Here is a 14,939-nt window from a genome sequence, read left to right as displayed (position 1 = left end):
TCGTATGCCCTCCGATGATTGCGCACTAATCCACTAATCCCTCACTACCACCACCCAGTGTGGGTCAAAAGTCAAAAAGTTCAATGAGCCCATGAATGACCATTATGAACCGTCGGATCTAAAAGTAGTAGCATCATCAGCTGCAATCATATTGTTCAGACTTAAGATTAATAATGCTGAGTAATTTAACGGCTTCAGATCTTTCCCTTCACCTGCTTAAAAATAAACAGTATCAACCTCTTACCCAAAAAAAAAAATCTATATTAACTATAAAACTAAAAAGAAAAAAAAATCTATTTTCTATATTAACTATAAAATAAAAAGAATATCTACATTGCACAATTTATTAGATAGTTTTATTTTTGAACAATTTCTTAAATTCAGCTCCTCTCCCTCTCAATTTGGTAAACAAATGGACATCTCCATTTCCTCAAGGCTTTTATTGACACGTGGTTTAAAAGATTATCAACGGATGAAATTTATTTACATTTGAAAGTGATGAAACGAATATGAAACGGGATGCAGCTTTTGAACGGGGTTTTTTTTTCGCTCTGCACATAGTCTCACGGCAACACAGTGGGAGGATACGCAAACACAATTTCAGGGTTTTTTTTATTGAATTAAATAAAAGTAAATCTCAGCCATTGAAAAAGTTTAATACACGTGTCAGTCAGAGGTTTAATGGACTGGAAGTCTTTTTTAAACTGTTTTTTTATCACAAATACTAGAATATTAGTGTGAGAAATTTGAACTTTGCAACCTCCCCCGTTAAATTATGATAACTATGCTACTATTTTTATATGATCAGTTTCTTTCTTTCTCATCACCTTTATTTTTTTTTGTCAAAAAAAAAATCACCTTTATTTTTTATTTAACTTTATAAAATCCCTAATTTTTTATTATCTTGTTTCTTCTTTTATTTTATTTTTATTTTAAAAAATAAAGTTCCCCTAATAAAGAAAAGGAAAAACCCATATTTTATCAAACAATTATACCACTATATTTTAACTGTTTCCTAAATCATTCATATCTCTCTTTAAAGCTACAATAATCATCCCACTACTTTCAATAAATTTCAGTTTCTTCCCTGAGTAATACTACTATATTTTTACATTGTTAAAAAAACCACTTATATTATAATTATATATGTTAAATATATAATTAACCTCTTACCTGAAAGAAAATATAAAGTAGATTTAGTAATTAAGAAAGAAAAAAAATGAAAAGATTGCAAGTTTGATACCTAAATTAATAATTAATATTTTTCGATAAAAAAAATTTACCCAAAAAAATAAAGAAAGACACAATACTAATAAAATAAAAGAAGAAGTAACTCTACTTTGATACCCATTAAGTAATTATATTGTAAACCTAATTTACCTAATAAAAAAATAAATAAGACTATAATAATATGGATACGAGTGACGAGTTGGCACTTTGAGAAGATCTCCACCGTCTCCACCGTCTCCACCGTCCGATTGAAACTGCATCGGTTATAATGAGGCTCAGCAGCATGGAAGCAACTGCGTGTTCCCCCTCTCTCTCCTTCGCGCCCACGAGTAGTAAACTTGAACGAAGACGATTTTCCAAGCGTGGTGTGCAAAAGTGCGCTCACCCCACACGCTCTTTCTCTCTCTAGAAAAAAGCACTCAACAAAAATGGGGACACGATGAATGAGAGAGAGAAAGAGACAAAGAAGAATAATAACAAGTTTTAGAGAGAGAGAGAAACGACCAAAAGTGAATACACCGCAATGCTTCTTCGATTTCTTAAGCTATGGATGATGCTCTGCTTTGCTTGTGTTTCCTCTGCTGCACGGCTAGGTGAGCTTCAACTCGCTCGTTTTTTTTTTCTTACGTGCATTTGAGTGGATTTAACAATTTTTCTCAATCAAATTTGGATTGAATACTTTGATCTTGAGAAACCTCAGAGTTGTAAGCTTTTCCAAACGTTAAAACTCGAAACAAGTTACGACCTCAATTCTATACTGTTGTTTTAGCTTCTTTTTTTTTTTCATTTTGTTTCAAAACTATGCTTTACAAATTTAAATATTCATTAATTATTTTTCCACTTGTACTCTTATAGTCTTATTTAGTAATTGCTACAATAGGAATTTACTACAAATGATAAATTTAGAGTATTTTAGTCTAAATATAATACTATTTTACATTCATGAATGTTTGTTAATTTGTGTGTATTAATCTTAAACAGATATGAAACAGAGGTAGTAATTTTAACACAATTTTTTCTGAAAAATTTCCAGTTAGTGAAAGTTTGTTAAACAGTAAACCCCGTTATTCTGATGAATACTAGTAATAACTGTTACCAAATTGGAATTTGTTGGGTTTGGTTTCTTTGTTAAGCTTTAAATGAGCACATTTAAGAGAAGTGATCAAATTTCATTTTCGCAATTTATTGGCAATGAACGGAATTTATATTTGAAATTTGCAAGTGAAGAAGTAGTTTCTACGTGATTGTAGCTGTTTTCTTGGTGAATCTGAGTTTTAAGCTTGCACATACTATAGAGGATTATGATTTTCAAAAGTTGTGTTTGAATATTTTGTGTTTTTTCCCCTCTTTTTGATTTGGTTCAAATCACTACAGACCCATTTGCTCTGCGCTTAAGCTGCGGGGCTCGTCAAAATGTTCATTCAAAACCAACCAATACCCTTTGGCGTGAAGATTTTGGGTATACAGGAGGCATAGCTGCCAATGCAACTCTTCCAAGCCTCATTACCCCACCACTCAACACTCTTCGCTATTTCCCCTGGTCTGAAGGTCCACAAAATTGCTACAACATTAACAAAGTGCCAAAGGGTCACTACTCAATCAGGATCTTCTTTGGACTTGTTGGTCAGTCTAAAGATATCAGTGAGCCTCTATTTGACATTTCTATTGAAGGCACGCAATTATATTCTCTGAAACCGGGTTGGAACTATCAGATTGATCAAGTATTTGCTGAGGCACTGGTGTTTCTTACAAATGATTCGGTCTCAATCTGTTTCCATAGCACTGGTCATGGGGATCCAGCAATCCTTTCTATTGAGATTCAGCAAATTGATGATAAGGCATATTATTTTGACCCCCAGTGGAGTCAAGGGATAATACTTAGAACAGTTAAAAGACTGAGTTGTGGTTTTGGGCAGTCAAAGTTTGATGTAGATTATGGAGGGGATTCCAGGGGAGGGGACAGATTTTGGCAACACATTAAAAGTTTTGGCGAGGAATATGAATCTGATCAGCCTAGATCAGTTGAAACTAGAATCAAACATGCTTCACATCCACCAAACTTCTATCCAGAAACCCTTTATCAGTCAGCGCTTGTTAGTACTGATAGTCAGCCTGATTTAACTTACACATTGGAGGTGGATCCCAACAGAAACTATTCTATTTGGTTACATTTTGCTGAGATTGATAATTCAGTGACTGCTGCGGGGCAAAGAGTCTTCAATATTATAATAAACGATGATCTTGTTTTCAAAGATGTTGACATTGTAGAATTGAGTGGGGATATCTATAATGCCCTTGTGCTTAATACCACTGTTACTGTTAATGGGAGGATTCTGACAATAATATTGAAACCAAAGGAAGGTAATCTCGCCATAATCAATGCCATTGAGATATTTGAGGTTATAATGGCCGAGTCAAAAACTATATCAGAGGAAGGTACGCGTGCTGATTCCTACTACTAACAGTTTTTTCAACAAGAATGTCCATACTAATGATGTACGGTATTTATTGTATTATTAAAGATAACCTACATTGAATATGGCAGAGAACTTGAATGACTTTGAAATATCCACAATCAAGATTTGTGTTAGGTCATTGGAGGCGAGTGATAACATTATGTGCATGTGCTTAGGAGCTGTATTAGTGATGTTGAGTTATGTGGTTTCTGGCTTCTTTTTTATTTCTAATCAATTAATACATCTCAAAACTTCAATTTTGGGGTCTATAGTGTGTCAAAAGTAGACCATGGAATCTATTCCCAATCAAACATGTTAGATCGCTTTGTCTCCTTATGCTTTTCCTTTATTGACTGCTTTTGGAGTTCTTCCTTACCTCTATATCAGAGATGATATTTATTGATCATTTGCTTTATAAGACTTGTTCCATTTATTTGTTCTCTGATTCATGAACTATCAATAGCAGCAAATGCTGCTTTTGGTAATTTGAATGCATGTTAAATTTTACAAGTTTATTATTGTCTTTAACTCTAGTTAGTGCTTTACAAACATTGAAGAAGGCATTGGGGCTTCCACCCAGGTTTGGGTGGAATGGTGATCCTTGTGTTCCTCAACAACATCCATGGATTGGAGTGGATTGCCAATTAAACAAAAGTAGTGGAAGCTGGGTCATTGATGGACTGTAATTTCTTGTTATCCTTATGTAAAGCTTTTCTTTCTTTTTGTACATTTGATTGTGTAGTAGCCTGGTAGCCTTTCATACTGTTTTCATCTTAATAATTCTTTTATTCTGTTTCACTTTATCAATTTGTTCTCTCTAGTTATACCAAAAACCAAGATTTTTATTTCTTCCGCATCAGAGCTTCTAGAGGAAGGAAATGGATAACCTTCTATTAGGGAGAAAAAGGGAAGAATTTGTGTTTTGGCTGTATGCATTTATGTATGCACAATGACAGCTTACATGTAAACACTAGTTAACATACGTCCTTTTCTAGACATTTCTTTTTAACTCATTATGGAAGTGTACATTTTTACTTTGCGATATTTATTATGTTTCTCACTTGAGGTAGTAACCCTTGCATTGACCCTCCCCATTCTAATATTCCTTTGGGCCAATTTCATTTTTAAAAAAGGTTAAAGTACAATTTTAGTTCTTATATATGACACTTACTTTTAATTTAGACCCTATATGGAAATAGTTCTCAATTTAATCCCTCTATGCATAGTAGTTTTCAATTTGATTCTCGTTATTTGTTTGGAGTTATAACATAGTGAAGTATATGAATTGAAAATAAGTGTTACATATAAGAATTAGAAATGCTATAACTTTGGATCCTATACATGAGAATCACTTTTAATTTGGCTCCTAGCTATACGTCACAGTAATAATATAGATATCAAGTTAAAAATGAGTATCACATATAGGGACAAAAAAATATTTTAATCCTAAAAAAATGTAGAACTACTCCCAGCACTTAGATAAGAGATTGGTTCCACTATGATACAAAGACATTGTGATTTGTGTTGAGAACTGTTGAATTATTCCAATTGTTTTGTCTCAATATCTTGGTTATTACATCTCAGTTAATGAGTGTTTCGTCCGTTGATGAACAGTGGTCTTCACAATCAAGGTCTGAAAGGTTTCTTGCCGGATGACATATCCAGACTACTTAATCTACAAATCCTGTGAGTTCCAGAAAGGTTTTTAAGTATTTTGGAAAAACATGTATGCATAAATATTTGTGTCAATGCATGGATGTATCATGTATGCATTATGCTTGATGTATTGGGGATCATAAAACCTACTTATGAAGGCCTTATTCAAATATCTAGTGACAAATAATTGAGTGCATGTCTGAACTTGATAGGCCAAGGTCTGAATTAGGCAGTTATAATTCTGTATTAGAAAGTTATTGAGCAATTACTATTATATTAATCTTGGGTTAGGTAAGTATATGTTAGGATGTGATAGTTATAGTGATTTATAGGTTGTATGACAGACTTGTAGAAAACAATTAAGGTGTCAGATTGTTATTCCTTTTGCTTATTAGCTTATGAATTTGCAGAAACTTGAGTAGGAACAACATCCATGGAGCAATTCCATCCTCACTTGGTACAATAACTAGCCTGCAAGTGCTGTTAAGTATCTCTTCCTCTTTTTCTTTTTCTTGTGATATTGTTTCCATTGTTTTATGATTATGAAAGGTGGGAAACATGTTCCTTGAGTTGTCTTGGCTTTGGCTATCATGTTATTGTCATTTCTGAGTGCCATGTAATTATGCAGTGATCTATCCTACAACTTATTTAGTGGATCAATTCCAGAAAGCCTTGGACAGTTGACATCATTACAAAGACTGTAAGATTCTCCAGTGTTTAACTAACCCATAAAACACATATGAAGGCAACAAATGAGTATCACAATGTCTTCATGCAGGAATCTTAACAGCAACCTCCTATCTGGAAGGGTCCCAGCAACTGTAGGAGGAAGACTACTCTACAGAGCTAGCTTCAAGTATGTAATCAAATATTAAACTCTAGACAAATTATAGAATACGTAATTGCAACGACAAGATATTCCACATGTAAATGTTTGTTCACTTTGTTCTTGCTAAGTAATAATTATTTCTAAGTTTAACTTGTGGATGCTTGCAGTTTTACTGACAATGCAGGTCTGTGTGGTATACCTGGATTACCTACATGTGGACCTCATCTTTCTGGTGGTGGTAAAGTTGGCATTGGATTAGGGGCTTCTTTTACATTTCTTCTTCTTATTACCTGTTCATTTTGTTGGTGGAAAAGGCGGCAGAATATCCTCCGAGCTCAGCAAATTGCGGGTAAAGGATATTCATAATTTGTGGATTACAATTATGCTAACAAAACTTTGTTCGTTCCACTTTCACTTCCATCATAACAATACATTGTATGATGCGTAACAATATACATTTTAGTGAGACTAATTGGTTTGTAACTCCCACAGATGACCTTGTGAGGCAATGAACATTAAGAAATCATATTGAAAGAAAGTTTGTCTGTTTTGGTGTTTTCTCTTGCAGCAAGAGCAGCCCCATATGCAAAGGCAAGGACCCATTTTTCACGTGACATTCAGATGACAAGGCATCATAACAATTATGGCAAAACCTCAACAGCAGCTGAGAATGGGCCTATTTTACTTTCATGATGACATCTCATCATTCTGACACCTTATGAGTCTGTCGTAGTATTCCTCTGTTTACTGCCATCAAGTGGTTTTTATTCTTTTTTACTGTAGAATCGCCCTACTAATATGAATGGCAGTGTAATTTGAGAGTTTACTACAACAAATACTGAGAACTCCTGAAAATTGTAAATCAGAAAATTTTGTTCATTATCGTGTTTACATTTCCCCCCTCGTGGAGACTACACAGAAACTAAGTAAGAAAAAGTCTCAATATACGCGTAAGTATGTATGTGTAGTCTCATAATAGAAACTAGTCACTTTTCCGTATGTTGTGCGGATATTTTTTAAATTTAAAGAAAATGAATAAATAAAAATAAACCAAGGTATGAAGATATAAAATTTAGATTAAATTAAAATTAAGAATTGATGCTTAAAAATGAAAAAAAATAAAAATAGAATTAAATGTTTAATCTAGGAAAAGTGCGCATAATTTAATGTGTTTATAAAGAAATTCATACAAATTGGACATAACTATATTTTATTTTGACTGTTTGAGTCATTTGTGAAAATTAAACAATAAAAAGTAATTAAAATATTCCTATTTTTGTATATTTCAAAAATATCAATTACATCAATTTTTGTGCAAATCAACAAGGTATTAACTAATTTTGATTAACATAAAAGTTTGTAGGTTTGGTATATATGAACAAGGTATCAGTCCAACTATTGAAAGTTATTGACAACGTGATAATTAAGTTGTGCCAATGTAATTTGATCCTGTCCTTGTATGTAGAGAGAGAACATCAAATGTGATGAATTTTAATATAAGAGCGATAGAAGTGACACTTCACAGAAAAATTGTAATTGCAAACTTATTTCTAGAGCAGTAACTCCACATATATCTGAATTATTGAGATCAAGCAAAGTGGAGATCTTCGACTCATAAATAAGATGAATTATATGCCCTCCATAAATATATTGCAAGATTCGGTGCGCTATGACAATATTTAAGACTTATATATGCTGCAAATGAGCTAAGCTTAAGTTGCTCTAAGAAGTTTCTATGTGAAATTGTATCTTGAGGAATACTAAAGGTATAATATATTTGCAACCTACAATACTAAAGGTATAATAATAATACTATAATATATTAATTGCTAGCTACAATACTTCAAATTCATGAAAAAGAAGCCACTTGCTAGGCGTTTTCTGTGTCACTTGAGCCAGCTTGAGAGCCAGTTTGAGAGCCAGCTTGTGCATCAGAATTCAATTCCTCCTCTTCATTGTCAACTATCGTCCACCTGTTACATGCATCAACAGTGATTACATTTTACTTAGCTTGACATGAATATGATCAAATTCAAAACCATGTTTTAACATTTAACACTATACCTCTCAAGCACAAACTTCCCTTCTTTGTATATTTCATTCTTTTCATGTGCCAGAACCTGAATGAATCCAAACTTGTTATTATTACTTCAAACTGCTTTGAGCTCAAAAAAACGTTATTCTGATATATGTGATCTTAAGAACAACAAATTCTTGATGCACGAACAAAGAAAGACTTAATTAACAAGTGTTTGCATGTATGTGCATGATGTCATCATGGGTGCTTTAATAATTAATAGATAATCCTTCTAAATGAAGCTTACTTTTTTCATGGTAGATCATAAATGGATTATATACAAAATAGATTCGGAAAATAGAAATTCCTCATCTGTTTGTTCTTTTATTAGCAATAAAATTGTTGGAAACTTGAAATAGGGTAAATTTTTAAGTGTTTAATATGGTTTTATGGATAAGATTCATTGTACTCATGGGGTTAAAGACATATAAAAGTATTGGATTTCAAATTTCTGATGTGCTCACATATTTAATCAACTTCATTGCTAGTTTTAACTTTCAAGACTCACCCAACCATATATTAATGATGTTGCAGAAAAACCCCCTGTATAAAGTATGGCAAGAGGTGCAAAGATAAAACTCACATATTTCCATCCAAGAAGGTTTCCACAGTTGCAACAAAATATGTCTTCAACAGTGTGCAGTCCAGATATCATCATTCTCTCCACCTGAGGCCCAAGTATTACGTTCACCCTATTATAGGCCAAAAGTTAACAAGCAAGGACGCAGGAAATAGTTAGTAAAAAAGGTTCAAGGTAAGGTGTTGATAGGTGAAAAAAAGGTGCTAATTAATTAATTGTGCGAGTCAGAAGAAAATCATAATTCTTTTGACATCATTAATAATAACATAGTGCTTCAATCCAATTCCCCAAACCAATAGAGGAATAACCTGAGAGGGTGGGGGAAGGACCCTGAAGGTGGAGAGGACCACCAAAATCATCCTTAACAAAGTACTGAACAAATATTGAAGATTGATGTGAAACTATAATAATAACCTGAAAATTCAAGGAAGGAACAGAAAAGCATTTCAAACAACTTACACTTTGCTGAAAAGGTAGGCTCTCCCTTGACTGCAGTTGAAATTCTGATCATCACAGAAAAACAAACTAGAGTCAAATTGCTAGGGAAGATGGAAAGACTCGTACACAAGGAAGTAGGTAAATTTTCAACAGTATCAGCAATGTATGATAATTATATAGGACAAGACTAAATTTGACTGTAGCACTTATTTTTATAATTTTGGATATTTACAACTTGTTCTATACTATTATAAAAAATGTAGCAAGCATAAAGTTAGCTTACAACAGAAATGTGAAAGAATTAGCAATAATTAGCATCCTCATTAAGCAGTCAACTTATATTACAAGAATTTATGTGGAAGAAGACTAAATGTAACAAAAGTATCTAGATATGAAACAACTCAGCTTCCTTTTCAAAGCAACAGTAATCACAGATATTGAACCACTGTCTACTATTTACATTTAAGCTCAGGATAAAAAGCACGTTTACAATGCTGTGCATCTTCAATTACAAAACCTTGGCAAAAATTTACTCTATGAATCATTTATAGCCACAATAAAACAACAACAATAAAGCCTTATCCCACTAGGTGAAAAAAAAAGAAAAACAACTAGGTGAGTTCGACTACATGGATCACACAACGTCATTCGGCACGGTTAAAAAACCAAAGTTTCAGATATATTATTAAGCCTTAGATCTCCTTTGATGATCTCCTCCAACGTCCTTTTTGGTCTCCCTCTTCTCCTTTTCCCCGGGTTAAAAATCATGCAATATATTCTTCTAACTGGTGCCTCTTGTGGCCTTCTTTGTACATGCCCAAACCATCTTAATCAATTTTTTGTCATTTTTTCCTCAATGAGCGTTACACCAATCTTTTCTCATATATAGTCATTCCGTATTCTATAATTTCTTGTATAACCACATTCTCATTTCTGATACCCTAAGCCATAACAAAATGTTAGCAAAATAAACTAATTCTACCCAACATTATCTCACTCGTAAAAGCCAAGTCGATATTAGGAGACCTTCATTTTAAATGAGCTCCCAGTTTCACACCCACAACGGAAGTGGAGTAGTAGAAGTTTGACAAAACAAAATGGCAAGTGACTCAAAAGCAGTCTTACATTTCACACTAGCAACTTTTCTTGTGGACTGAGTGTTTATTTAAAAAAAAAAAAAAAAAAACTCCTAATCTAAGTCATTTCTTTGGTCTCTTGCACTGAAATAAGTGAGAACAAAAAAAAAACCTCCTTGTCTCCATGTACATCCTTCAACAGGGCACAGGTTCTAAAAGAAGGGATATGTGTCTTACAGAAAAGCATACATAGTACACTTGTTCATTCAATCATTTCTAAATCCATGGATTCCCTCTGATCAGAAGAATTCACAGTGGAGATGTCAGCTGAAACATGATCTACCTCCATATTTAATTTTTTTTCCCAAAAGTAAACTTCTATTGTTCTCTCACTAAAGTTATTCCAGTTCCAAAAATGCAACACCTTCATTAACCCCAATTAGTCCCTAAAAGATTTATGTATTTACCTATGAGAAAAGTCATCTGTTTCATCATTACCTATGCGATCCACCATTAGCTCACATATGGTTCTTTACATATTAACTCATAAGGTTACAGTCCCTGGCTGAATTTTCACCCAATAGCTAATCACTTTGATGCAAAAAACCATTGATTGATTGTAGTATTGAAACAAACATTTGCCCCAATTTCCAACCTAGAATCATCATATATATCATTTAGGCATTTCCAAATTGCAAATACCAGCACCATGAATACTACGTGGTTGCCTCAATTCAGACACTCAAATCATCCTTCTCCAATTGTACACATAATCTTAATGAAAACAAAAGGATCTAATTTATCAGAAAGTGATACTGCACAATGGAGTCTATGTTTCCGGAAACTGATTTGCAACCCAGTTACTTCCAATCAATAATCCACACACACACACACACACACACACACACAAATATCAACTTTCCACACGATCAATTAATGGGTTCCTCCAGATTCTGATTGATAATTAAAACTAGTCAAAATCCAATCTCTCACCTATCGGATTCATCACTTCAGAAAGAGTTCATGCCCATAACAAACATCAATCAGCAGCAGAAATTAAAAAAAAAAAAGCTTTTTATAATATTTTTTCACAAGTATTCAAAATTGAATTTGAAGAGAAGAAGGAGAAGCGTACCCGAGAGAGAATGTGATCAGCGAGGGCAAGAGGGGTGTTGCAGAATTTGCATCCGTAAGATCTGCCATCCAATTCAAGAACAAAAACCCTCCCCATGTGAAACTCACTCTCATAAAACCCACACAACACAACACAACACAACCAACGACAACAACCTCAAACAACACACCCACACGCGCAATTCCACAGTGCCCTGTTACCTCGTATATAAAGTCTCTCTCCTTCCTCCTTCCTCCCTCCTCCCTCTTCTTTTTGTTTTTTTTTTGTTCAAATGATTTTTTTAAATGGCAGTTTATTAAAGACCATATATTTAAAATACTATATCGATTATTATTTTTTTTCTTAAAATACTACATCAATTAGATACTTCAGCTGTCAAGAAAATCAATTAAATATTAAATATTTTAACTTAAAGGAGAAATTTGGCATGCAGGCTAAATTGCTAACGAAAGATTGATATAATTGTGTAAAGAGATTATATTTAACCAAAGATATTATATTTCAATTTTATTATGTGATTATATTTAACCAAAGACAACTCATAAATTATGTTTAATCAAATATGTTAGAACTCTTTGTTTTACAATAGAAATCAATTAAGTTCTATATGTATCAAAAATCAATTAAGTTTTCTTTAAGAGAAAATAGTATAAAATAATTTTATATTAAAAATATTAATTGAAAACTTGAATAACAAATAAATTTAAATAAATAGAAAAGGACATAATTAATTAAAAATTAAAATTAACTTCACAATAATATAAAATTATATGTTAATAAACTTGAAAAAAATACATAATTAAAATAATCTAATCAAACATATTAATAATGATTTTGACAATAAATAAAATTAATGTATGATTTTTTTTATAAAATTAGAATTTAATGTCTATAGACTAATAATGTAAAATAATTTTATATTATTCGAAATAAATCTTATACAAATAAAATTTAATGTTAATAATCATATTTTTAAACCGTAGTATGTGTCCATTTTTCTCATAAAGATATTTGTAATAACTAAAGAATGTAAGATATTCATGATGCATTATCTATTTTAAATTAATAATAATAAATTTATGAATCCATAAATAGGTTGGAAGTTTACGTGGCTAGATAAGGTTGGTTCTCAACCTTCGGAAGTTACGTGTCTTCAGTTGGTATTTAATAACAGTTGGATTATATACCAAATTCAAATTAATACATTTATGTCTCATTTATGTTTCATTAATATATTTTGAACATCTCATTTATGTCTCATTTATGTTTTATTAATATATTCAAATTAATACATTTATCTCTCATTTATGTTTCATCAATATATTTTGGACGGCTCATTTATGTCTCATTAATATATTTAAATTAATACGAGTAAATAGTCATTTTCATTTCTAAATTTATAAATGGTTAAAAATTTATTCTTGAAAGATTAAAATTTAAAATTAAATTTTCGAAAGTGTAAAATGTGCGACAAATTTATCTTACTATTAACTTTCATTTGTCATTTTACCATTAATAAAATAACCTAAATGGTAGAGAAAGACGAATTTATCATAAAATTAATTGACAAAGTAGTCATGCTGAATAGATTCGACAAAAATGTCAATAACTTATCATTATTGGACCTAAATGTCAGTAATTTTTTTAACAAAATTTCAGTATGTTTCCATTGGACAAAAATGTTAGTAAATTACCATTATTAAACAAAAATGTTAGTAATTTTTTATCGTATCAAAATGTCAGTAATTTTTTGTTAAACTTAAATACCAGTATGTTTCTGTTAAACTAACTTATTAGAATTTTGTTTCATTTAAGAGTAAAATATAATTTTTAGGATAAATTTTCCCCAAATTTTGAATTTTAATTTTTTAAGGATAAATTTGTCAATATTTACACATCTATGGACAAAAATGACTATTTTTTTTTACCTCAAAAGATATGACTCATTCAGTTTGAGTTTGAATTTGTGAAACTAATATGATATATACTAAATAAACTTGAGAAAGAATGAAAAATCTTAATTGTGATTATATTTTAAACAAGATTGTAAGGATATTTTTTAAAGAATGATATATACTTGTGCATAAAAATAAATTGCCTAAAAAAACAGAAAGTAAATAATTTTAACAAATTTAATATACAATTAGTTTATAAAATTGTTTCATCTTAAATCTGCTATACTTTGATTTGCAATTTTATATATATATATATATATATATATATATATATATATATATATATATATATATATATTACTTTATTAAAAAAAGGTGGTTTTTTTAGATATTTAATTTTAATATTTATGTATATATTATTTAATTTGTTTCAAAATTTATAATAATATAAAATATCCAAAGAAAAGTACACAATGATGTTAATTGTAATTTTATTACAAGAAGTCTCTTATTTAATGTTTAATATTGTATCATATTTTAGTTTTTTGTTAATTTTTTGAATGTTATATATAATCATATTAGTATATTTGTTTTACTAATAAATATTTCAGATCTAATAAATTAGTCTAATAGAAATATATCGATATTTAGATTCAACAAAAAATTACTGATATTTACGTTCAATAAAAAAATCACTAACATTTTGATATAATAAAAAATTACTCACATTTTTGTCTAATAATGATAATTTACTAACACTTTTGTCTAATGAAAACATACTCACATTTTGATTCAAAATAAAAATTACTACATTTTCATCCAAAAAAATTATTGATATGTAAGTCCAATAATGGTAACTTATTTATATTTTTGTCCAATTTATTTAATATGATTATGTTGATAATCAATTTGTGATAAATTTATTTCTTTAATTTGTGTCATGTATGCTAGTTGATTAATGATAACAAACGAAAGTTAATATCGAGCTAAATTTGTAATACTTTTTACATTTTCAAGGGATTAAATTTTGAATTACAAATTTTTCAATTACGAATTTGTCAATAATTTACACAGAGATGAAAATAACTATTATCATTTTATCGTTTACATCAAATTCAAATTCTTAGGCTTCGCAATTCAAGTGTCATAATCTTTTCTAGTTTCTTCTTACCTTGATTTGTTTAGTATAACATTAATTTGCCACACTAAAAATGGTTAGTTCTGCTGATAAAAAAAAATTAACAGATAAAAAGCTAAATAATGAATCTTTTTTATTTCTTATTATTGATGTTTTATTTTTAACTTTTGTGGTAATCCATTTGATTTTAGTCTCAATTAAAATTCATATTAATCTTTTTTTTAGAAGAATAAAGATGTATAAGGAACAAGGTATATCAGATTTTCTCTTGACCGAACATGGAGGTTCCAACTAATATGTAGAGATTGACAAAACAATAAAGATGTTACGATCACCTAACTCGAGATTGTCGCAACAAAAAACCAGAAGTGGAAAACTCTCCGATCAGCACATCATCGAACACCACACCGCTGGAAACCTCTCCAGCTA

The 14,939-nt window shown here is 30.8% G+C and overlaps 2 protein-coding genes across 2 annotated transcripts; one reads left to right on the top strand and one right to left on the bottom strand.

Moving 5' to 3' along the window:
* Positions 1–1,439: 1,439 nt before the first annotated feature.
* Positions 1,440–7,050, top strand: LOC100819159 (receptor-like protein 4). The gene is made up of 9 exons (XM_003542688.4): positions 1,440–1,823; positions 2,605–3,666; positions 4,221–4,368; positions 5,301–5,372; positions 5,753–5,824; positions 5,971–6,042; positions 6,121–6,198; positions 6,339–6,520; positions 6,740–7,050. The coding sequence occupies exons 1-9, from the start codon at positions 1,754–1,756 to the stop codon at positions 6,862–6,864; spliced, it is 1,881 nt and encodes a 626-aa protein (XP_003542736.1). The 5' UTR covers positions 1,440–1,753; the 3' UTR covers positions 6,865–7,050.
* Positions 7,051–7,790: 740 nt separating this feature from the next.
* LOC100305833 (protein yippee-like At5g53940) lies at positions 7,791–11,764 on the bottom strand. Its single transcript, XM_003542687.5, has 5 exons — positions 11,478–11,764; positions 9,288–9,331; positions 8,832–8,940; positions 8,236–8,291; positions 7,791–8,144 (listed from the first exon to the last, which is right to left on the bottom strand). The coding sequence occupies exons 1-5, from the start codon at positions 11,571–11,573 to the stop codon at positions 8,042–8,044; spliced, it is 408 nt and encodes a 135-aa protein (XP_003542735.1). The 5' UTR covers positions 11,574–11,764; the 3' UTR covers positions 7,791–8,041.
* Between the last annotated feature and the right edge of the window lie 3,175 nt (positions 11,765–14,939).

The sequence above is a fragment of the Glycine max genome, chromosome 13 (genome assembly GCF_000004515.6).
Source record: "Glycine max cultivar Williams 82 chromosome 13, Glycine_max_v4.0, whole genome shotgun sequence".
Classification (NCBI taxonomy): Eukaryota; Viridiplantae; Streptophyta; class Magnoliopsida; order Fabales; family Fabaceae; genus Glycine; species Glycine max.
The sequence above is the reverse complement of the archived record's forward strand: the minus strand, read 5'-3'. Positions and strand labels throughout refer to the sequence as shown.